The sequence below is a fragment of the Epargyreus clarus genome, unplaced genomic scaffold (assembly GCF_041222505.1).
Source record: "Epargyreus clarus isolate Ecla_fem2 unplaced genomic scaffold, WU_Ecla_fem_2.2 ptg000027l, whole genome shotgun sequence".
Classification (NCBI taxonomy): Eukaryota; Metazoa; Arthropoda; class Insecta; order Lepidoptera; family Hesperiidae; genus Epargyreus; species Epargyreus clarus.
The window spans coordinates 12,297,725-12,323,416 of NW_027332234.1; the positions used below are offsets into that span (position 1 = coordinate 12,297,725).

A 25,692-nucleotide genomic window follows, 5' to 3' on the forward strand; every position below is an offset into this window, starting at 1 on the left:
TCTCTTGAGGTAATTCAAGGATTTTCAACCCCCTTAACTTCGTTATTGATATGTTTAACAAGAATTGTTTAGAACAATTTATAATAGTAAGAAGAATTCCATCAAACAAATGTTAAAATAAAACACATATTTAATGAAATCACATAATTTCAAATTATGCTTACTTTTTTGTAACACATTAAAATCATAATTAATTACAGGAAATACATACGTATTTTGGTTATTGAATGTGTTTTTTAAGTTGTACTGTCTATAAAAGGGACTTAAAGTGCAAAGTGCTTTTAAAATCTGCTCTTAACACCTATGTCGCCTTAACATGTTTCCATAAGTCTGACCTATAGGTATACCTTTATAACGCTTCTTGTAACTAACAAAATACGGGCAATGAAAATTTTGAGGGTAGTAATATGTATATTGACATGTTTCATTTAGGATCTGGTTAAAAAAGGTGGAATCGAGAAATTGATTAATCTGGTGTGGCGACCTCCCGCTACTCATCAAGAGATGGCGCCACGAGTATTCTGAATCACGCTATCGAAGTTTTCTAAATATCTGGCATATATACGCCAGCAATATTACCTTAAATTTATTCTAACCTAATAACAACAATGTTAAGGGCTGCTGTGTTCTGGTTTGAAGGGTGTTGTAAGGGAGACATACTTTACCGAGGCATTCCAACTTAGTATTGAGGTTATTTAATTGTTATGAAGAAATGTTAGTATATTTATTATACAAAGAGAACTAAACCAAAACATATCTAAATTTGTCATTTAGGGCTTTATTTGATAGTATAAAAACCTCGAAAACAGTTATTGAAATATAAATGAAATTTGTTGAATATTATAATGTAAATTTTATAAGTTATACGTTTTAAAAATACATTTGCAATAAAAATCTATTACGTTTCCTCACTAACAAGGCATGTTTTTATATATTTTACAAACACACACACACACACACACAATAATTTTAATTAATAACACATACATACAATTTTTCTTATTTAACGTTATAATGGTTCTTATTACAATTATAAAATTTATTGTTTTTGTATGTATTTGTATAATGAGGTTGTATGTATATTTCTTAGTAAGGATAACTTTTATTTACTTTAGTTTATTTTCGACTAATATTCTTTATAAAATAATATTTTTAATATTGGTGGTGGGGTAAAACACAATTGTGCTAATTCTATGAAATGACTATTTTCAGTAAATTACAGACTTTCAATATGACTTAAAAAAAAACTAAGAAATGAAATAAAATACTGTTTTCTTTTAACTAAGTAACTAACAAGTTTGTAACATATTTTGAGATTTCTCATAAATTATTTTTGAAGTGTACAATATATTTTATAGATTAATTTGAAAATTACTATTGTTTAACATTTTATTCTCACGCCTTATTATAGTACACGGTATAGTAGTCGGTACCTTATTAGCTGTAGGTAATTCATATTACTCCAGATATCCTATAACCTTACGAAAACCGTTTTCAATCACATATACGAAAACTAAGCCGCATCCAAAGCCATTTTCAATATAAACTCGTCTATATTCGACATGGAGTGAAAAGACTTGAATATGTATTAAAACTAGTGCTTTTGCCGATTGGCAAGATTGCATTTACCAACGATGGTTACAGCTTCCGATATAGGTATAAGAAAACGGTGTTTCGTAGGTGTACAAAATTCAAATATGCGTCAGGAAACAGTAATGAGTGAAAAGCGATACCGAATAGTAATACCAGATTAGCTCATAAATAAATTAAGCAATAGCAAAAGATCGTATATATTTTTTATATTTAAAACCGATATTGGTTTACTTCTGGATAGGTGTCCCACAAGTGTTAATTGCTTAGGGCATCAAGTAGTCTTAAGAATCGGCCACACAATGCTAAATTTACTCACGTCAGAGCCTTAGAGCCCTAGCAGTAGACCTTGATGCAGTTTTTTAGTGCGGAGTTAGTAGTAAGAGGTCACACAGGGGGCGAACGCGTACGGCGTATTGCGTTCTGACGCGATGCTAGGGCGTTCTGTCACCTTTTTGTCCTTTAGCGTCGAAGATTGTCGATTTTTTTTTACAAATTTGCATACTAGCATAACTATAGTCCGCGCCAAACTGCTAGTCCGCTCTGAAGTTGTTCCGAGCGGATGTAGTCAAACAATTTGCTATGGCGACGCGATTCATTTCTATATTCACAGCGGACTAGCAGTTTTACGCGGACTATACTTACGCGTTGACGAATGTACGTACGTGTGACCGCTTACTACTTAGTGCAACACATCAGCGCCCTATAGCGCAGTGTCAGAATCTACTCCTAACGCCCTGTCGCGTGTAAATAAAGAGTTTTGTGTGGAAGTTGTTTAAATTCGGCGTAGGCTCGTAGGTGTATATATAATAGGATATGTAATGTATGCGTTACTAACGCGGTGGTCGGGCAGACGGGTGGGCGCGCGGCGCGGCGGCGCGGCGCGGCGGCGGCCCCGAGACCAGCCCGCTGCACTCGCACCGCTCCAGTACGTATACACCACGCCCTCACACACGCCGCTCGCTCTGTGGCCGCACACCGCTCACGCTGCGCTGCTCACGTAGCCGCTCACGCTACCCTACACACGTAGTCGCTCACTGTGTGGCCACACACGGCTCACGCCTTCGTACGAACGTAGCCGCGCACTGTGTGGCTACACACGACTCACGCTACCCTAAACATGTAGCTGCTCACTGTGTGGCCGCACACCGCTCACGCTGCGCTACACACGTAGCTGCTCACTGTGTCGCCACACACTGTCACTACACACTGCCGCTACTTCCGATATGTTGTGTCTAGAGATATGCTGGATACTTTGCTGAGTATTGAGTGTTGTGGCGCATAAATATTTAGAGACATTGTGCTGTTGTGCCTACACCATAATATGATGCATTTATTTATATCTACAGAAATTGTGGTGGTGTGGAATGCGATGGTACCACTGCTACGCCTGTTTCTGCATTTCTGCTTAATAACAGCAGTATTAAACGCTGCTGTTCTAGTTGGAAGAGTGGGCAAGGAATACTTAACCGATCAGTTCTAACAAGTTACACTAGTGACCGAACTCGGGTAGGACTAATTTTATCTGGGATTGATTACAAATGTCTTTAGGCAGCAGCATATTTGTCAAAAATATTTGTAAAAAAATATTTGTATAAATTTTTTTTTTTGTCTGACACGGCACATTCAATGTCTGTAAACATAAATGAGGCCTTACTCTCCAATTTTATCAACCCGAGTACGTTCTAGTACGGCACATCTCTAGCTTCGTGTATCCATTTGAAATCATCAACACGAGAATCATAGTACACGAGTGTTGCTTATACGGCTGTATCATCTCTCTTTTTTTATGGCACCATATTGTTATTTTTATTATATGTATCATATTTCTGGTAAGAGTTGTAATTGTAAAATTGTCGCTTGAATATCAATGTAATACCTAAGAAATTTTCCTATTTTTTAACATATTATATTAGAATTTATTTTTTATTTTTATTGTGCACGGACTAATGTTATATGCATGCAATATTTTTATCTTCTCTAATTGAACTAACTGTTTACTAACATTTTTGCACACGATTTGCATTTTGCACATGTATCAAAAAAAATGGTTGGACTCGTAACAAGTAAAATTGGTTGTTTAAGTAAATTTCTTTTACAAATTATTAAATTTCTCATTGTAAATAGGTATTTGAGTAAGCTTTGTAAAGGCTATTAAATTATTTTACACTACGCTTACTACGATTTTTCTGTTGTCCATAATTAAGCAATCACATATTAATTAGCTTTACTGAGACAATATTTCTGTTTTTTTTTTTAATCCAATTTTCCTATCCAACCGATGATCGATTCAGATTATGAATTTATAACTACATTTTGGAAAAAAACATTTGTTTGACTATAATTAATTTAAACTTCTATACTAAACTGTTTACAGAGTTAATTATAATTCAACGGTATTTCCACAACTCATATTTTGTTTAGTCAACCGCTCTGCTGAAAGAGAGTCAAATGTGTCAGTATCTCATGTCTCTATATTGTATTGTATTGTCTTGAGTAAATGTCTTATTTGTGACGTCACATTCCATTGTTATATTCTGATGCATGCAATCTATAATTTAGATGTAACATATCTTTCGAACGCTATGTATAACAATCGGAAAATACCCCCAAAATACGGGAAAATTGAGCTTTTAGATGTGTTTTAAATATAACGCCGAACATTAAGTGATGTTAGAACATTCATTATGTTTTGTGTACAAGTTTTAGATGTGTGCGTTTTGTTGTTCAAATGTTGCGACTGTTCATGTGTATCACTCCGATCAGTATCCTTCGTATGAGTTTTTACGTTTGTACAAAAATGACTGTATTTGTATTTGTTTACGTATTTGCCCATACATTTCCAATCAGCGCCCCCAACGGACAGCATCAGAACTGAAAAACTCATATTAAGGGTACAGGCTTGATGTGTGTTTTATTCTGACCGTCCATTGGCTACTATCACTTGAGTAATAGCTAAAGCTAAGATATCAACTTGTAACAAGAGTAATAGCTAAGATACCAACTTGTTGTTTAATCTACTGAAAAGTTGCTTAGCTGCGTCCATTTTGTTGAACGACCGACGAATGGTACAAGTATGATATTACTTGAAAACTCTGTCAAAAGTCATTCCTTTACGCGTCTGCATAGTTGCATACGCCACTAAATAAATAAACCACTAAATAAAGTCGTTGAGTATATTGACAGCAGTTTTGATGGTCGCCTCAACAGTTACTTAATCGCTAAAGTTGCCAGGTCAATCGGTAGTAGCCAGTGGGATGGTCAGTACTGTAGTGTTGTACCATCTTTATTAATATATTAATTGTACCTTGATATTATCCAGGTGTCGTGTCGGAAACCAACGCGGAGTTGCCGACTAACGCCGCGGGGACTGGTTGGTCGATCGATCAGCCAGATGGCGTTGGTGAGGCGACGTTCTTCGAGAAGCTCGGCGCTGAGACCGAGACCAAGCTGGAGGACTTCTTCCAGTGGTGGGGCGTCATCATGGCCTCGAGGCCTTGGCTTGTACTGTTTCTCGGTGAGTGATGCCGATACACTTGTACGATACATTAGTATAGTCCGTGCTAAACTTCTGGTCCGCTCTAAAGTTTTTGCGTGCAGGTTTAGTTAGCATATACTCCGTAACGTAAGAGCACACTAACGCAGCTATGTCCCCGCGGGCGAGAGCGGGCAGCGGAGGGTGCCGGGAGGGGTCCCGCGCTGTCTTTGTCCCGCTAATATCTACAATTTGCTATTGCGACGCGACTTGTTTCTATATTCGAAGCGGACTAGCAGTTCGGCGTGGACTATGATAGTAGTTAGACAATTGACACATCTTTGTAAACTTTTATGGAGGTTGTCAACCCCCTGAAGTTTGATTCTTGGGGCACCACCGCCACATCTTCTGTCTTAATAACAACAGTGTTAAGAGCTGTTGTGTTTTGGTTCGAAGGGTGTGGTAGAGACATACTTTTCCCCGGAATTCTAACTTAGTCCTCAGGGGTAGTGGCGCATCTGTGCCCGACATCATGGTAAGATTCTAATCTTATCTGAGGTTGATTACCGATGTCCATGTACGGTAGAAGTCACTTACCATTAGGCGGTCTGCAAGCTCATTTGTTACTTGGTGGAACCGTACAATACTATACTACATATAATTGGTATTTCACAGAGACGTGCGTGTTTCATGATAGAGAATCGTATTAATGATTGTTATTCCACAGTGGCATGTTTCGTGGCGTCCCTCGGCTACGGCGTGACGGAGATGATCGTGACCACGAACCCGGTGGAGCTGTGGGCCTCACCAACATCCCGCGCTCGCATGGAGCGGGAGTACTTCGACTCGCACTTCGAGCCCTTCTACCGCACCGAGATGATCATCATCACGTCCAAGGGCCTGCCCGACATAGAGTACGAAGGGAGCAACGGCAACTACACCTTCGGACCGGTGTTCAACTACACCTTCATGCTCGAAGTGATGAAGCTGGAGGAGCGGATTAAGGGTGAGTCGCTTTTGAAGCTAATTTTAGGCGTTTCGGAAAATTGTGATAGTTAATATTTGTTATTAAATCGACATCGACAAATTTACCTAGTAAATGGTGCAAGTTTCGCAGAAAAGATAAGATAAGAAAAGTTTTTATTTTTATTTTTAGTTGTGATATTACACGACAACGCAATAAGACACGACACAACATCATACGTACTAATGATTTTGTAGTCTTTTTTGGTTTGTAATAGTTTTGCTTCTTGCGTAGGTATATACATGAAAATGACTGCGTGTATCAATACGCACACATACGCATAATATACGCGCACTCTTTTTTTATTGATTTTTATTAAATACGACACAGAAGTATAACTTCTACGTAGTGCATACATACATACACACTTGCGTTCATTAGTAACATTTTTAGTAACGATCGTTTGAACACAGCGCTCATGGGTGCGAACGATACACGACTGCAACACGCACATTATTTTAATTATTTTTTATTAAATACCCTTCAGAAGTATAACTTCTTCCGCACATAGTGTGTACGTAAGATCACACTCACTTTCATTAACAACTTTTTTTATTATCTTTTATTATTATTGATATACTTATGATTGTTTGTACACAGCGCTGGTGGGTGAGAACGGTACGCGGCTGCAGGACATCTGCTTCGCGCCGCTGGACCCCGAGCAGTGCACGGTGCAGTCGGTCTTCGGCTGGTGGGAGGACATGGACGACTTCGAAGGGCAGGCCGAGGACAATTTATACCTACAGAGGGTCCTCGATTGTTCGAAGTTAGTTTTGTTTTAATAAATAACTTAAAAGTATTAAACGAACCAGTAACGTTTTGATTGCTGTCGCCCTTGAATATCTGTCTGTATTCTTAATATAACTTCGAAAGTCAGTAGTATTATATATGGTGTACTGGAAATTCAAAGCCTAATAATCAAAACCCCATCCAATTTGGATCAGTAGTTTTCGAGGAAATGGCGAACATATAATCATAATAATAAAATCATTAATAAAACCATATAAACTTACATACAAACATATCATCATGATCGGAGAGCAAGTTGGCTCGATGTTGCGCAGGAATAAAACCCGGTCTTGGTAAGAGCGATATAATATAATAAAATCGTTACAAATTGTGAAACGGTCGAACGTGCGTCTGCGCCGCGGTATGTTCGCGCACTGCCCCGCCCGCCGGTGAGGTCAATGCCCCCGGTGCGCGGTCGTTGGCCGCAGTCCCCTCCCCTCGACCCGCTACTTGCGTATAGTCTGATTCATAATTAGGTGTCCAAAATGTAAACAAACAAATGTCACTGTCAAAATTAACAAGAAACTAAAACTTTAACAAACTCAACACAAAACGAAAATTTAACAAATATACACAATTTAAAAAACGCGTTATGTAAACGAGAAAACATTAAAATTCGATCACAATCACGAAAATGAATAATATCAGTTACGAAACTTAAAAATGACAGGACCGGAAATGTCTTGGATTCCGATTGTGTTACCATGATCACATTTTAATTTTCTACCATAAACTTTGTTTTTTATTATTATTACTGTATGGAACGAAATTGAGGTGATATAAATATTAGAAAATGTGAATTAATCTTAATTTATTTAGATTATTATTTTATTATAGTTGTATTACTTTAATATCGACAAAAATATAAACTACTATTTCTAACGTATTTTCTTGATAGGTCAACACCTTTGTTTACATTTTGGACACCTAATTATGAATCAGAGTATAGACAATCATATAAACTTACATACATACCGGTCGAATACAGAACCACTTTTTTGAAATTTGTTACAAATTAAATTGAAATATCCATAGACACACAAACGCGTGATACGGCGTCGTAGATTTCCACGACACGGCGTTGTATCGCGTGTTTCGATTTTTGTTAAAAATAATACCATTCACTTCATATGTCACTTGCAAAACATCATAGTCGAATATTTTGAATTTTAATTCAGTCAATAGTATAGTCTTACTAACAAAACGCGGTATCGCCAGGAACCCGTACACCTGCCTGGAGAGTGGGAGGCCACCGTCCATACCGGCCGCGTCGCTGGGCGGCTTCCTGAAGCCCGGGGAGCAGCTCGGGTACACCACGCGCTACCACCGGGCCACCGCGCTGCTGCTCACCTTCCTCGTGAACAACCGCCACGACAAGCTGCAGGTACGGCCTCGCGCCCGGGAGCAGCTCGGCTACACCACGCGCTACCACCGGGCCACGACTTGACGATGTTATAGGCCGTGCCTAACTTCTAGTCCGATCTGAAGTTGAATTGAATCTACAATTTCCTGTTGCGACGCGACTACTTAATATATTCACAGCGACTAGAAGTTTGGCGCGGACTCTACCTACGAGAAATATACATGTTACCTACCAGATTTAGGGTCGATCGAGGAAAGAGGGGTTTTTAGATAGCACGAATGTGGGCACATTAGTAAGTAAATTATGAGTTGTCACAACACAGACCCCTAAAAACGACACGATAGGTATCGTATAGATACCTATACTTTATACTTTATAGGTTTTACTTCTTGTCCATATACGCATTGATTCATGCACCGTTTTTTTACTTAATACCCTAAAGAAGTATAACATACATATTACGTAAGTATACATACATGCCTTTTTTATTTCAACTTATTTACGTATTCTATTCTTGTTATACGGGGTTGGTTTAGTAATCTCATTAAAAACATAAAAAATGTTTTTTAATTTAAATTTTTGTATCCCTCAGTTGAAACCGGCGCTCGATTGGGAGGAGACGTTCATAAACTTCATGAAGAACTACACCGAGAAGGAAATGCCTTCGTACATGGACATCGCGTTCACGTCGGAGCGGTCTATCGAGGACGAGCTGGACCGCGGGAGCCACTCTGACGTCTCCACCATCCTCGTGTCGTACTTCATCATGTTCGCGTATATCGCCATCGCGCTCGGCCGGTTCACCACGTGTGCCAGGATGCTGATTGACAGCAAGATCACGCTGGGACTGGGCGGTGAGTCGCTCTACACTGTTAGTTAGTCATTGACGCATTTCTAGTCACGTGAGCGTCGCATTGGTTATACTTTAGTTGCATCCATCACGAGTTGAAGGCGCCAGTGCAGTCTACCTGATAGTAGGTAGCCAATGCCGTCCATTGACATCTGTGACTTACTCCAAATAGAATAAATGTTCTTCACAGCTCTGCCACACATGTATTGGATGTACTGGAGGTCTATTTGTATCGATTTTGAATTGGTGATTCAACTTTACTAACGTCACAACTATTTTTGTCTGATAACAGCAATTTTAAGCGCTGTTGTGAAGAGTGTGGCAAGGGAGCCATACTTACGTCTGAGGGTACTGAGGGTACAGGATACGTCTGAGGTCGACCTCATGAGTAATTATAGTGTTGATTATAGATGTCTTTGAGCGGCAGTAAACACTTCATCAGTAGGACTACATGCATGGTACTTTGATATTAAAAATAAATAACATGTGGGATCGGTACTCCGCAGGTGTCCTAATTGTGCTGGCGTCAGTCCTCTGCTCCGTGGGTATATTCGGCTACGCGGGCGTATCGGCGACGCTGATCATCGTGGAGGTGATCCCGTTCCTGGTGCTCGCTGTGGGCGTGGACAACATCTTCATCCTGGTGCAGAGCAGCCAACGGGAGCCCCGCCGACCGGATCAGACCATCGCTGATCATATTGGGAAGACGTGAGTTTTTTCTAAGTTTTCTTACGTTAAATTAGTTTAAAGAAATACTTTATTGAGTCCGCGCGCGGTCTGTATGTTATATCTATGTTATTTAAAATATATTTAATATTAATTAATTGAAATTAGTTTTTTTTGTTAAATGTAATTTTGACATTTTGTAAGCTCTGTTTTTTGTTTGTAGAATACACGCTGTAGTAGTGTTATTTATTTCAGATATATTTAAAGTGTTGTGTTACATTCCATTTGTGAACTAAATAAAATAAAAATAAATTACGCTGGTATTTTTTTTATTTACTGCACATATATTGAAAGTGTTCTGATACATTCCACTTGTCAACCAACATATAAATCACGTTGGCTCTTTTGTGCAGGTTGGGCGACGTGGGTCCGTCAATGTTCCTGACGTCGGTGTCGGAGTCGGTGTGCTTCTTCCTGGGCGCGCTGAGCGACATGCCGGCGGTGCGCGCGTTCGCGCTGTACGCGGGCGCCGCGCTCGCCGTGGACTTCCTGCTGCAGGTCACCGGCTTCGTGGCGCTGCTCGCGCTCGACATGCGCCGCCAGGAGGCCAACAGGTGCGTAGTGGAAGGAGCCAGTGTGTCTTCCTGGGCGCGGTGTGCGAGTAAATTCTGATTGACAAGGTATGACGCAATAAATGTGTGATTTAGCAGATTCGACGCAATTGATAACTTATTGACCGTGTGTTCAACATAATGTATATGTTTATAAGTTTTACACTAAATCTGTATATTTTAAACGGTATTTAATGAAGGTTTTGTGTGTCAGGTTCGACGTGATGTGCTGCGTGGCGGGGTCGAAGGCGGAGTCGGGCGCGGGCGCGGGCGAGAGCGCGCTGCAGAAGCTGTTCCGCCACGTGTACGTGCCGGCGCTGATGCTGCGCGGCGTGCGCGCCGCCGTCATGGTGGTGTTCTTCGCCTGGCTCTGCACCTCCATAGCGGTGAGTGTGTGCCGCGGCCGCTGTGCCGCCACGTGTACGTGCCGGCGCTGATGCTGCGCGGCGTGCGCGCCGCCGTCATGGTGGTGTTCTTCGCCTGGCTCTGCACCTCCATAGCGGTGAGTGTGTGCCGCGGCCGCTGTGTCAGCTTGCGCAACATGCGCACTATATTCCGTTTGATAGTTGATTCATGCGCGAAGGGGGAGCAGACGTCTGTTTGCCGACGTGACGTTGCGTTTTTACTACCACGGAATGCTGTGAAATGTAGAGTTAGCCTACGATGCGTAAATATAGAGATATTTAGTTAAAAGCAACTCGTATGTAATTGGTTGTATGCATTTAAAGTAAGAATAAATGCTTAAGTTTTTGATATTACCATAACACTTTTGTGTTTCTCAGTTTGAGTACGTTCCATACGTTACGTTACGTTTAATTGTATTTTTCCGACACCAGGTGGCGCCGCACATCGACATAGGTCTCGACCAGGAGCTGTCGATGCCGCAGGACAGCTTCCAGCTGAAGTACTTCCAGTACCTGAACAAATACCTGAACATCGGCCCGCCTGTCTACTTCGTGGTCACCGAGGGTCTTGACTACTCCGACAAGAACACCCAGAACTTGATATGTAGCACTCGGTTCTGTAGGAACGACAGCCTCTCGTTACAATTGTTTTCTGGTGAGATTTTACTATGGATAGAATACTGAATATAAAATAGTCAATGATTTCTTATAATATAGGAGTAGCAGACGCGCATGCAGTCAACCTGATGGTAACTGGCTACTGCCGCCCATGGACATCTGTAATCAACCCCAGATAGGATTAGATTTATACCCGAGATCGGCTACAGATGCGCCGCTAGCCCTGAGACCTATGCTGGAACGCCTCGGATACGTCTCCTTTACCACACGCTTCAAACCAAAACACAGAAGCGTTTAACACTGCTGTTATTAAGCAGAAATAAGTGTAGCGGTGGTGCTGCGGAGTCGAACCACAGAGGGTTCTACCACCTTCACTTACCATCATTATATTATAAACTATATTATAAAAAGACTTATAAATTTAGCAATCCTAATGCTTATTATGATAAAAAAAAATATAATTAAATATATTGTATATATACATATTTGTATATTATGTGAGTTGATTTATCAACATTGAATATGTTGCCGGTATCCATATAAAGCCGTTGATATAATAATAATGTTTCCAGCGTACCACCAGTCGAACGTGACGTACATAGCGCAGCCGCCGAACTCGTGGCTCGACGACTATTTAGAGTGGAGCGCCTCGCCCGGCTGCTGTAAGAAACATCCCAACGACGGCAGCTTCTGTCCCAGTGAGTAGCAACCACATAAGTTATATCATATATTTGTTTTTATTTTATTTTATTTTAAAATGTATTTTTTTATGACTGTGCTCGTTTGTAATTTTTATATTTTATGTTTATCTTAAGTTTATTTGTGCTACTATTGCGTCTGTGAGGCATTGGCGCAAGCTGTAATCTCGCAAACTGTTTTAAAATAAATAAATTGAAATTATTTTGGAACAAAATTAATTATAAGAAGGATAGTTGACACCAATTTTTGAGTAGGTACTTGAGGCAAGCTGAAAGCTTGTCATATACCTCTCCTGTTATACCCCGACACGGAATTATAAACCTGGCTGGTAGTAGCGGGGCTAATTCAACCCCAAATTTTGTTAGAATATTAATTTAATATGAATAAGTCCCAGCAAAATGATCTGTGTTATTGAAAATCTTATTTTTAATTATGAATACGTCTCAAATATTTTTTTTAATTTTAATTTGCGAAATATTTTTGCACGCGTCTGGCAATGATAAAACCCCTTATTATTATTTTTATTTAATAAACATTACACTATAACATATAAAAATGGCAAATTGTCTCAAATGTATTTTTGGGAAAGAAATATTTTGGGTTTCATGTTGCGGTGAAATAGGAGAGGTATGTGATAAGTTTCCAGCTTGCCTCAAATATCTACTGAAAAATTGGTGCCAGCTCTCAGAACATTAGGATGGATAAGTAACGATAGAAAATGCTTCCATATTTTTACACTTTTCTCCTTTATATAACCAAAAAACGAAATGGAATTTTAGCATAAGAATGAGAGAGGGGTTTGAAAAATCTTACGTTCCCTTACATGGGGGAAAGGGGGTGTCAACATTTTCCATTTGCACATTTGTAAACTTGTTTTCTATATACAGACAACGGTGGGGGTTGTGTGTCGTGCAACATCTCGCTAGAGGCGCCGGAGCAACGGCCCGCGGCGGAGGAGTTCCGGCGGTACGTGCCGTTCTTCCTGCGCGACGGGCCCACGGACGGCTGCCCCAAGGCGGGACACGCGGCGTACGGACACGCGGTTAACTATAAGACCGACGGCAAGCTGGCCACAGTCGGCGCTACTTATTATCAGGGTGAGTGTCTACAGTTGGATCTTTATTCGTACTTTTCTGTGGAGATTCCGACGGGCCCACGGATGGCTGTCCTAAGGCGGGCCACGCGGCATATGGACACGCGGTCAATTATAAGGCCGATGGCAAACTGGCTACCGTTGGTGCTACTTACTATCAGGGTGAGTGTCTACGTTTGGCTCTTTTTTATTTTTGTCTTATGATTCGTTCGTGAGGAATAAGGTTAATTTTTGTATAGCAAATAAATAACATTGCAATTGTATCGATCTTAAAATATTTATATATTTGTTAATTGTTTTGTTATTCAGTTGATGCGTTGGAGAAAACAAATAAGAATGTATTCTAAATATGGGAGGAAATTGCATGTATGACATAATATTTTATTTCCTTTTGATTGTTACCAGTGCCATCTAGTTTAAGAAAGTAATAATTACTTTGGTATTATCTTTGTTTATTTAAAATTTAAACATGTTTGTATCTACATAGAATATAAAACAAGGCAATGCATTGAAAAATAAAACTGAACGCCAACAATACAGATATAAATATCCAAACGTTTATTTATTTAAGACATTTTTAAACCAAAAAAATAAGCTTAAAACAATGAAATGAACTAAAAACAAAATTATCACTGGACTATTTTTTTTTCTTAAAGTAAACATTTATAATACTAAAATTTTATTTTACTAAACAATACCAGTCACCTGCAGTATCTGTAATTTAATAAACCCTTTCTAACCATCAACAGCGTACCACACGGTCCTGAAGACGAGCTCGGACTACTACTCCGCCCTTCGCGCCGCTCGCGTGGTCTCCGCGAGCCTCACGGAGACCCTCCAACGCGCCTCCGGCCGGAACTCAACCGTCACCGTGTTCCCATACTCCGTGTTCTATGTGTTCTACGAGCAGTATCTGACCATGTGGCCGGATACGCTGAAGTCTATGGGCATCTCGGTGCTCTCGATATTCGTTGTCACCTTCGTGCTGATGGGTTTTGACTTGTTCTCCGCGCTGGTTAGTATAGTGTTTGTACCGAATGTTATGTAGCTTTGTCCACTGCTGGACATTGTTTTCCCGCGTCTGTAAAAACTAAATAGCCTTGAGCATACGTCTTCACCTTACGGTAACGGTACGGTACAATTTGAAAGGTGGTAGTGCCACTTTAGTTCGATATGGGTACCGCCGTACCACCGTCAAAAACATTTCTGGTGTAAAGTTATACGTTTCAAAAAGAGGGTGTGAATACCGGATACCTTGCCTATGAGGCGAATGTTTTAATCCTCAGGGGTGACAATGCATCTGTGATTTGCTTCTGGTAAATCCTGATCTATATGGAGAAGGTTATAGATAAACATTAGTGGCAATAATTACTTATCATTAAGTGGATTTTATACTTATAATATAAAAAGTATTAAAAAGTGAATAAAATGTGAACTTAAAGTTACCTTGTTTTCAGGTGGTGGTGGTAACCATTACGATGATCGTTGTCAACTTGGGTGGTCTTATGTACTGGTGGGGCATCAGTCTTAATGCTGTATCACTTGTTAATTTGGTAAGTTTATTAGATATATAAAATATAGATCAGTTTGTAATATATTGCGATCGAAAATATAAAAAAAAAATGGATTATACTGCGGATTCTGAAGTATTAGATATCTATTGCGGGTTCCGAAGTATTACATGTAATTTGATTTGCTTTTAGTTTAGAATTAATATCTAATTATTTTCTTGTTTATTATGACTGTGAATGATGATATTTTTCGAGTGTATTTATACTATTTATGTTTAATTTTTGGGTACACTCTGCAGCCCATATGGCGTGAAAGATTTTTAACTTATGATGTGTCGTTCGTTGGTTTCGTCTTAATTGTGGAAGTAATATAAGTTACATTTTTAAGTAGTCTATTTTGGTTTTTTATCTTGTTTATAAATTTGGTTCTTTCGTGTTTTTATGTTTTGAAAATTGTTTTTTTTTTATAATAATTATTTATCTTGTTTATAAATTCCGTTTTTTTTTTGTATCTTTGTGTTTCAAAAAGTGTTTTTTTTTTTGTAATAATTATCTAGTTTTCAAACTCAGTTCTCTTGTGTTCTTGTGATGTAAAAAAATATTGCTTTTTTATTTTATTTATAATTATGGTTTATTATGATCACTGATGGTAAATGTAAACGCGCAATGTTCCATAGTTCAATTTTGATCTCTAAGAGTTAATACATATAAATGTCCCTCCCACCAGGTGATGGCGGTGGGCATCTCGGTGGAGTTCTGCTCGCACCTGGTGCACAGCTTCAGCGTGTGCGGCGGCGCGGGCTCCGGGCGGGTGGCGCGCGCCTCGGCCGCCGCCGCGCGCACCGGGCCCGCCGTGCTCTCCGGCATCACGCTCACCAAGTTCGGCGGGATCGTCGTGCTCGCGACCGCTAAGAGTCAGATCTTCCAGGTGAGTCTAGCGACAACACAAGTCACTGACTTTAAAATTTCAGCGTGAGCGGAGCGAATGGGGAGGGGTACCGGATCCAACGACCTTCAGTGTATTATCCATACCAATTTCAATAAGATTGTTATCCTCGCTAGATCTTTCGAGTGAGGCATACTATATCTTAACTACCACTAGCGGTAAAGTTTTAGCGTGAGCGAGTCCTGTAATTGCACGTCTGTGCGCGGAAGCGGATAATAAACGCTGGCATGAATTTTAAGCCTTAAAATTAACTTATATCTCCATCAAACTGATATAAGATAAGCCATGTATAACATTAACCGCCTTGTGCCGGCAGGTGTTCTACTTCCGCATGTACATGGGCATCGTGCTGATCGGCGCCGCACACGGACTCATCTTCCTGCCCGTGCTGCTCAGCTATATCGGTGAGTGCACACACGCACACACACACACACACACACACACACACACACACACACACACACACACACACACACACATGCACATACTCATTCAGACACACACACAAACACACACTGAGAGAGAGAGAGAGAGACATACACATACACGTACGCACACACACATACATATAGAATAGACAGGAAGTGGTGTATACATAGAAGAAGTAAGAGAGAGACGGGCAGATAGACAAAGAAATACATACAAACAGAAAGAGGGAGATATAGAGAACACACACAGTCAGAGAGAGAAATTAGAAAAATGTGTAATTAAAAAAATGCATCCCTATGGATAGACACAACCATACACACAGGCTTACACATATGTATGTTACAGTCATTATTTTAAATCAACAGTGTACGAGATGTTTGAATGTGTGCTGAAAGTTGTACATAAAGGATTACATACGATTTCATATGTCAATTTTATCACTTCATTTTAAAAACAAAACTCATTACATAATATACATTAGTGGTGTGGAATTCACATAAATAAGGATTAATTATTATATCCCATATATATCTACATATTTATTATAAGCTATTGCATAGCTTCTATCGCGGGCCTTGAGCGTGGAGACCGAATCCAGAAATTCCGTAACGAAAGAACCTAACACCCCCCACTCCGACTGGCACAGCGGTGATACTTTTTAGTAGCGATCTGTGCGCCCCGGGGCGCACACGCCAGTTGACGGGTTAATGACTTTTTGCATACTGCATAAATAAAATAAATATATAATTGTAATTGCATAAGTTGATAAAAAATGCTATGCAATAGCTTTACCGCGGCAGTCTCCGAGTGCCACACGTATTTTTTTTATTACACTATCAATTGGTAAATTTGATTTTAACCTACTTTTCTGCTCACACATATAATTTTGTTTCTACATATATAATGCTACCACATTTCACATTCAATTTATATTCTACCTTCGATGAATATATAAGAATCTCTGCATGCGTTTATTTTGTCTATTTTTTGTTTTTTTTTCTGTTTTACATTGTTTTTTTTTGCACATCTCGTCTTATTTCGCCTTTTGTATATTGGACCATTTATAAATTAATATAACTGGATATTATTATTTTTATTAGGTCGTATTCATATATGTTTTGGTTATATTTTCACTTTAGTTCAATTTATGTTATTCATTATAATTTTAGCCTTACTAATTTGATTCGCCTTTTTATTTTCGCCTTTTGATTTTTTCCTTTGGAATCATGATAATCGTAATCGCTTCTTTAATTTTCAGTTTAAAAAAATATACTGAAAACGAATACAATTTACATAATATAATTTAATGTGCGTTATTTAGTTCTATATAATAAAGTGGTCGCCTCCTTTGTTTTATATAGACAAGCTTATTATCTACATAATAAAATAACATGAATAGATAGTGTAGATAATTACAAAATACATATTTTACGCCTCATAAATATTAGTAAAAAATGTAACTTTATAAAAGTTGTTATAAATATGTGACTTATATATTTACCTTAATATGAAAACCGGTTATAACGATATTTATAAAACGCACACCCGTTATATACGGTAGTCGTTATGATAATTAATATATTTAAATATGAATTAATATTGTACTTTTCTAGTTTTTTTTTAAAATCTTAATAAACATTTAAGTAAAAATCGATAGGTATGATATAAATGGTAAAAAAATACGTAATGTTCTCGCTATTCGGTTTTTTATAACCGATCCTTAGGTATAAACGATGTCGTTATAACCGGTTTCTACTGTTGTTGAAAAAGTGTGTTACTTAACTAAAATTTATTTTACTTTTAAATGAAAAATGGCTTCTGATTACGATTGCGTGACCATAAAGGATTGTTATTATTTTCGAGTGGTGCCGGTTTGCTAACTAACAACCGTGTCTCATTGTAGCTACTAACCATTATCTATTCTACTAACATGAAAAGGTAAGATTATTCATATTTATATACAGCTTTTTATATGGAGTCGTTTTTACGAGAGTTACATAATTTATGATGTTCGATTTTATATTTAAGTTTTCCTTTGATTCGGATTGTGTGCATGTGCTCGTGTGTGTGAATGTGTTCTTTTTTCAAATTTGGTTGCAAATATAAAAAAAATAAAGTAAAAAAAGTCTTTCGTATGCTTTTGTCTGAAAATTTTGAAAAATAGTCTATGCATAAATTAAAAACTTTTTGTACATAATTTTTCATTCTTTAGAAGAATGTTGTAATTTTTCAGTCTAGTATGAAACCTAATACTTAATATGCGACTGCCACAGCGAAACGTGGCTATATTTAGTTAATAATTATATAGAAATGTCTAGTAAATAGTCCATAACCCATTAACCTGATAAAGCTCTATAATAATAAAAGTCTGTAACAATATAGATTTCGTTTCAGTCAAAAAGTTCATAGCTTTCTAGTTTTAACATTCTCAAAATTAGTCAATTAGCACATCCATGGTTACTTTAGCATGCTTTTGAATTTATTTTTTTGGACAAACCCTTTAAATGTGCGAGCTATGACCCTAAAAGGGTGTTAGTATTGAAATACCGATAACTTTTTTCTATTATGTTTTAATTGTATGTTGTATGCCTTAACTTGCATGCATTAACATATTAAAAGCAAAAATGTAGCTTAGCATTTATCTGTTGCTTAGTTTTGATTTCTTATTGCACCATTTATCCTTGAAAACATTTTAATGGATATTAACATGAACGGTAGAACGCCTAGTCGATGTGTATGTATAAATGTTACAGCATTTAAATATAATAATATACTAGGTTAAGAAAATTAATTATTTTCTTAACTTATTGCATCTAATTCAGTAATTTTAATAAAAAAAGTGAAATAGAAAAGATGTTTTAGATAAGAAAAAAATATAATTCCTGACTCTAAAACATTTCGTTAAGTCAGTTTGTTAATTGTATTAATTGCATGAAATATAATTATTTACGTATGTAGGTATCTTAATTGTAATGCAACTTATCGTAAGTACCTTGATATAGAAATTCCTTATATTTGGTGAAGATGTATAAATTCAGTTTTCTTATTTATTTTATTACTAAATTTTGAGGTTTGAATAACTGGAAGGTTGATAATTGAACCGTAAAACCGAATAACTCTTTCCATGATTATAATTTTTTTTTTCAAAATAACCATGAGCTTACTAGCCGATTTTAAAGTGTATTTATTATTATTGCAAATAATTTATTTAAAATAGCAATGAAATCATAAAATTAAAAAACTGTCGCACTTTGCTTAGTATTGCAGGCTTATATGTAAATAACTTAATTGTGTTGTTATAAAACAATTCCTTGTATTATTTAATGAAATAATATCATCTTGAAAATACATCGTACATGCAAAAGTGTAGCTTTTTTATTATTGTTGACATTTGCAGCAATAAATAACAGAAACGAATAAAAATAAAAACCGATGATTATGGTACAAATTAAGTAAAGAATTGCATATTATGTGTAAGATCAAAATATGGAAGGGAATATTGAATATTTTTTTTTGTTATTAGGTTTCAAGTTTTTTACTATTTATTTTTAATGTCAACTGCATTATTAATTAGTTCATGTGTAAGGAAATCCTAAATATTTGTCCTTTCGTTCCTTTCGTTCGTTATTTTTAATTTCAATTGCGTATTAGTTATTACCTAGTTCACGTGTAAGGAAATCAAATAATGTTTCCTTTTGTGTTTAAGTTTCAATTTTTTTTACTATATATTTTTTTCAATTGCGTTATTATTACACGTGTTGTCGTGTTCGTGTTGAACGTTTGAACCGTGAGGCAAGGTGGCCATCAATTTTGTATTCCAGGCTCGCCGATGAACAAACAGAAGCTGGCGAACCAGATGCTGCGCGGCAGGGAGGTGGGCGTGGCCGAGACGTCGCTCACGAGAGTAAGAAATGGAAAGACATTAATGCAGTATAACTTTGGCACGCCCCCAGCGTGAGCTTGGCCGAGCGAGACTGGACTTTGTTACGATGAGATTTTGTGTTTTTTTGTGTTGCAACGATTTCTTTTTTTTTTTTTTTTTGTTAATACTTTTTTCTTTTGGTCGGATACGGATCTGTTTCCGATGTAACCGGCCTGTCGCTGTCGATCTCGACCATTTTTTTTTAAATATGCCGGATGCTAAAATTTTGACTTAATAACTAATAATGTAATCTACTATTTTTAATGTGTAAAATACACAAAGTAGTATCGAATAATATCGAATAAAGCCGGCAATACATTGGCGACTTTCCGGTGTCGCAAACGTTCATAGGCGACGTTGACTGCCCACCATCAGGTAGCCCGTCAGCCTTATCTATATTTAATTACCAAACATGTAATATGGTCGACAGAGGCGAGCGAACTGTATTATAAAGACGAAAGCATTGTAAAGTGCATTGTTCAATCTCGTTTCGATTACTAATACGGTTTTTCTGGTACCGGATTGGCTGTCCTTTATGTTTCAAGACCTATGTGCCTACTTAACCATAAGGACCGTAGTACGAGCTAAGCGTCTAGCGTCGAATATGAGTACGTTATATGAAAATTTTGCAAATAAGTATACAGTCCACTTTATGGTATGTCACTGTGTCTATGGTCCTCTGTAAGCAACCTCGGATAAGAGTGTTTCAAATAGTAATTAAAGCCACAGCCGGCCACAGAAGCATTGCTATTATTGAGGGCTATTAGAATGTGTCGTGTTAGTCTCTTCCAAGGGAGAGACCCACACCCATAGAATCTGCGGTTGACACTGCTGTTATAAGGCAGAAATAGGTGCAATATCATTTCAAAAGTGTCATATTGGATACATAAAGCATCCTTATTTAATCCTCAAGGAGTCTGGAGGAGTATTTCTGTCTGCCCTCCAACATAATTTGAGGTTAATTACAAATGTCTATGGACAACAGCGATCATTTTCTATCAAGTGGACTGCATATTCGTTTGCTATTTAATTTTCACGAAAATAATTCTCTCATAAAACAGTATTAATGGTATAATTGGCGATCTCAAAATGTATTTTTTTTTTCATATTATTTTTATTCGAATGCTAAAATGTACGTACTCAGCCAAAGCTAGACGTTTAGTTCGCACATAGAGCGTTCCACGCTAAAGGCAATCTCGAATGAATACAGCGTGGAACGCTCTAACAACACTATTAGTCGCTGTAACGCCTAATTTGGAATGTGGTTCTCCTTTAAGCAATTTTTTTATGTAAAAGGTTATCGTAATGAGTGACATATACTATCAGATAGAAATCTCACTGGTGGGTATTGGTCTCCACAAAAAGGGCGTATTTTTAAATACCCAGAAAGGGGGAGAGTACTTACGGTTGATTATGCGTGTCCAAGGGCACAATTCGGTGGCTTTGAAGTTCCTCCTCATAGGTATCACCTCCACATTGTGCCTATGAGGCATTGTGCTAATAACAGCAGTGTTAGGCGCTGCTGTGTTCCGGTTTGAAGGGTGTGGTAAGGGAGACAGACTTTTCCGAGGCGTTCCAGCTTAGTCCTCAGGGGTAGCGGCGCATCTGTGACCGACCTCAGGTAGGAATATCGAATCCTATCTGGGGTTGATTACAGATGTCCATGGGCGGCAGTAGCCACTTCTCATCAGGTGGACTGCATGCTCGTCTGCTCCCCTTATATTATAAAAAAAAAAATTGTGCCTATAAGCATTATGAAACGCTGTTGGGATCCATTTTGTGTGGTAAGAGAGAGACGCTTATATGAAGCGTTTCAAATTAGTCTACAAAAATATCAACGCATCTATGGCCGATCTCAGGTAAGTCTTTGATTTCTATTTGGAGTTGAATATAAATGTCTAAACAGCAAGTGGTCCGTTTGGTACTTCTGTATATCGACAGAGATATTTCCAAACTATCTAGTTCTGGTAGTAGATATGTGCTGGAATCATAGACATTTATAGGCAGCTCCAAGTAGAATAAGTCGTACCTGTGTCGATTATAGATGTTGTAGACTAAATTAAAACGCCTCATACAGGTTTTATGGCACGCACTTCAGACAAAAGCACAGTAGCGCTAAACTATACTTATATAAAGTGGGCAGGGCATAATAATCCCACGGACCATTAGGTCCATTCGAATTATAAATTAATATAAAATATATTTTAAATTGAAATTGAAATAAAACGCATAGTCCTGCGAACTGTGAAGGTCTCAATCGATAAGCAAAGTTAAGCAACGTCGATTGCCAGTTGGATGGGTGACCGCTAGTAGTTAATATTAATTGCTAGGAGGGCACGTCAAGCCGTCATTCCCAGTTGTTATTATTTGATAGCAGTCATTAAACTTTATCGGAGGCCTATTGAGATCAAGAGTAATGGGATAGCCACTAACTAGAACCCTTAGGTGGTAGAACCCTTTGTGGTTCGACTTCGGCGGCACCACCGCCACACCTATTTCTACCTAATAACTGCAGTGTTAGGCGCTGCTGTGTTCCGGTTTGAAGGGTGTGGTAAGGGAGAAAGACTTCCGAGGCGTTCCACCTTAGTCCTCAGGGGTAGCGGCGCATCTGTGGCCGACCTCAGGTAGGAATATCTAATCCTATCTGGGGTTTATTACAGATGTCCATGGGCGGCAGTAGCCACTTACCATCAGGTGGACTGCATGCTCGACTGCTACTCTTATATTATATAAAAAAAAAAAACTAATACCTACCTTCAGTAATCACATAGGAGTGTTAAAATACGCTCCAGTCTCCTCCAACTGTGGGAAGGGACCGGTGCCCACCAGTGGGACATACAAAATGTTACAGCCAATATTCGAGCAAAAAATCCCAATTATGCAATAATGTCACCCATTACGATCCCTTTGAAGGGTTCGGTTTTAACCAGAGTGGTTAAGGGACACCCTGTAGACGAACAAGTTCTATTATTAATTAATATTATCGCTCTTTTCGAATGCATGATTCGTTCAGTGTATAGATAGATTTGCAATTGACCGTGGTCATTCCTATTTCTTTCGAATTTAAATTTGTTTTTTTTTTATTCTAATTAATTATCATCGTCTGTATCGGGGAGTGTTGTGACGGTGGCGTAGCGTGGGGTAACGGTTTATTATCGTGGGGTAATGGTTAATGATTAATTTTGTAAAGTAAACAATATAGTTAATCTCTGATTTCTTATTTATCAGTTAAATATGTAATCTTTAAATTTATGCCGCCTGGGGTGAAGTGGTCAAGGGGGGTACTTGACACCCCCGTACGCTGCGCCTCTGTGTGTGTTAAGGGGTACACTGCCTATGTATGTGTGCGCACTAGCCGCGTACTTAGCGTGAATACAAAATCAGTACTTAATTCACGAACGAGTACTTATGTTTATTACAATTGTGAATCTTAAGGCGGTGGGTAGGTTAGTGGTTTTTATGCGTTTGCTGAATGAACGGCGAATATCCGAGCACCGGTCTGCTCTGGCTCCATCTGCGTTCGTTATTAATAACCGATCCATCGATCTATCTACGTTTTGTCTACCAGAGATTGAAATTTGACTAATACTGCATACTAAAAAAGTGGCAAATTTCGATCTTAGGTCAAAATGTTGGATGGATTGATTAATAGTTTTGGATGTAGGTGGATAGTGGAACGGATAAAATAGAAAGATATTTATCAAATTTTATCGTGTATTTATTGTTGCTTAATACGCCACACGCTCGCAACGCACGTGTGTCGCTAGTGTTGCCTCACTTCACGCGCTAAAACACTTTGATCTTTTCATATATACATATAGGGCATTACTGGGAATATCTTACGGGTATCTCGTATATTCTCATCTTAAGAATCTTAAAGAGTTGAATTACTTTGCAACTTCAAGCTTAAACAAAAAACAAATTCATAGTTGTAATATATTTATGGTGCTTTCTCAAGGCGTTTTATATAAACTATTGACGTTTCACATATCGACGCAGATGGAGCCTTATTGTATTGTAATGGAATACACACACTTATACAGCACAACGCTTAAATTTCAATTATATATTATTATTTAAAGCTGTTTTGTCGTGAAGTGCAGTCGCGGTGTTGTAGCATGATTTCTGTGAACTATTATTTTCGTTTCATTTAATTTTAAATAAATTATTCGTTTTTTTTTTTATTACGACAATGATTATTATTAATTTCTCGCTTATGTGAATACGATATGTTGTCTTATAAATGATGTGTAATGGATGTTTTAATATATTTTATTGATTTTGCGACAGAGAAATTGACTTGCTACAAAAATAAGTAAATTGTTATACCTTTTTTGGGGTTCGTTTATGTCTACATATATTGAGAGTGTCAGACTTACACTGTGTCAGGCAAAATAGTGTTTTTTTCTATACAATATGTCTGACGGTCTCTAGGCGACCGTGTTTAGTATAAACTATTCATAAAAATATTTTGTCTGCTATAGTGCGTGTCTGTCATATTCAATGTATGTTGATTTAAATTAACCTTTATTGTGCCTTTGACCATTGTAATTTTTGTAGAACAAGAAAATAATATTTCATATTAGATATATTTTTGAATTACTGTATCTGAGTGTATTTAGCATTTGAATTATTTTATAATAATATTATGAATTAGTAAGAGTAGAAAGTATTAGTATACTTTCTACATTTTATATTAACTTGGAAGCTGTGAGTCAATTTCTTTGGACATATTTTTGTTATTAGCGACACGCGATAAAACGTATGCATATTATATACGCACTTTTAGAATTACAATGTTGTAAGTACATAACACACACTGGAAAATACATTTGAATAAGACCCTATTTATATCTACATATTGAAAGTGTCAGATATGTACCCTTAGTATGGGATTTTACGTTTTTACAAAAAAATACTGTTTTTGTATTTGTTTTTGTATCAGCGTCCATAGCGGACTGTTTCAGAACTGACTGGAAATGTATGGGAAATATGTAAACAAATACAAAAACAGTCATTTTTGTAAAAACGCAAGTATTCATACTAACTATGTCTGACAAAATCATTTTTTATACAATATTTTGACAGCTAGTTTGTGTCTGTACGATCGTGTTACGCCAGATATGAATATTTCAATTAATATTGTATAGGAGAATACTATTTTGTCCGCCGCGGCACGCGTTTGACACTCTCTATGTCTGTAGATAGTAGAGTACCAATTTCCTTACAATCCGGAATTTCACAAGGGTCAATGTTATGTTGCATAGGGGAGTTTTTACTTTTTTTTTTTGTAAATAAGACAGTGTCAAGATTTTTGCACATACGTCATTGTAATTCTAAAGGTGCGTTGTAACAACCGGAATGTGTCAGATTTTTTCTATATGAATATTTTAAACGATATATTATTATGTTTGCGGGTGTAAGGAATAATATTGATCAATTAATATGTAATGTATGAATAAAGTGTTGTGTTATGGAGTTTCTTTCAACGTTTCTTCTCCATAATAAAAACACGGTGAAGCGGTGGTAGTGTCGATAACGAAAAGATTCCTAATTTTGAACAAAACACTTTGAAAGAACTTTGACTTTTAACTAAACTATATGTTTGTTAAAATACAGTGAAATTGCTTGCAATTCCGTGAAAATCAGGTGATTCTAATAATATGTGGATTCATCAACCCATCATTGTCCCACTGCTGGAC

General features: G+C 37.7%; 1 protein-coding gene across 6 annotated transcripts in view; it reads left to right on the plus strand.

Moving 5' to 3' along the window:
- Npc1a (Niemann-Pick type C-1a) overlaps positions 1-25,692 on the plus strand; it is a 68,288-nt gene that overhangs the window by 38,051 nt on the left and 4,545 nt on the right. For 3 of the 6 annotated variants that reach the window (XM_073088723.1, XM_073088722.1, XM_073088721.1), the window contains exons 7-23: positions 2,444-2,518; positions 4,913-5,107; positions 5,793-6,071; positions 6,690-6,855; positions 8,097-8,262; positions 8,834-9,095; positions 9,598-9,799; positions 10,171-10,371; positions 10,583-10,754; positions 11,205-11,427; positions 11,963-12,088; positions 12,977-13,186; positions 13,932-14,197; positions 14,640-14,735; positions 15,421-15,621; positions 15,956-16,043; positions 19,890-19,972. In XM_073088723.1, the coding sequence (XP_072944824.1) occupies positions 2,444-2,518; positions 4,913-5,107; positions 5,793-6,071; positions 6,690-6,855; positions 8,097-8,262; positions 8,834-9,095; positions 9,598-9,799; positions 10,171-10,371; positions 10,583-10,754; positions 11,205-11,427; positions 11,963-12,088; positions 12,977-13,186; positions 13,932-14,197; positions 14,640-14,735; positions 15,421-15,621; positions 15,956-16,043; positions 19,890-19,972 (3,011 nt within the window). Of the gene's footprint in view, positions 1-2,443; positions 2,519-4,912; positions 5,108-5,792; positions 6,072-6,689; positions 6,856-8,096; positions 8,263-8,833; positions 9,096-9,597; positions 9,800-10,170; positions 10,372-10,582; positions 10,755-11,204; positions 11,428-11,962; positions 12,089-12,976; positions 13,187-13,931; positions 14,198-14,639; positions 14,736-15,420; positions 15,622-15,955; positions 16,044-19,889; positions 20,072-25,692 lie in introns of those variants that run through there. The other 3 variants (XM_073088719.1, XM_073088720.1, XM_073088724.1) reach the window with 3 other exon arrangements.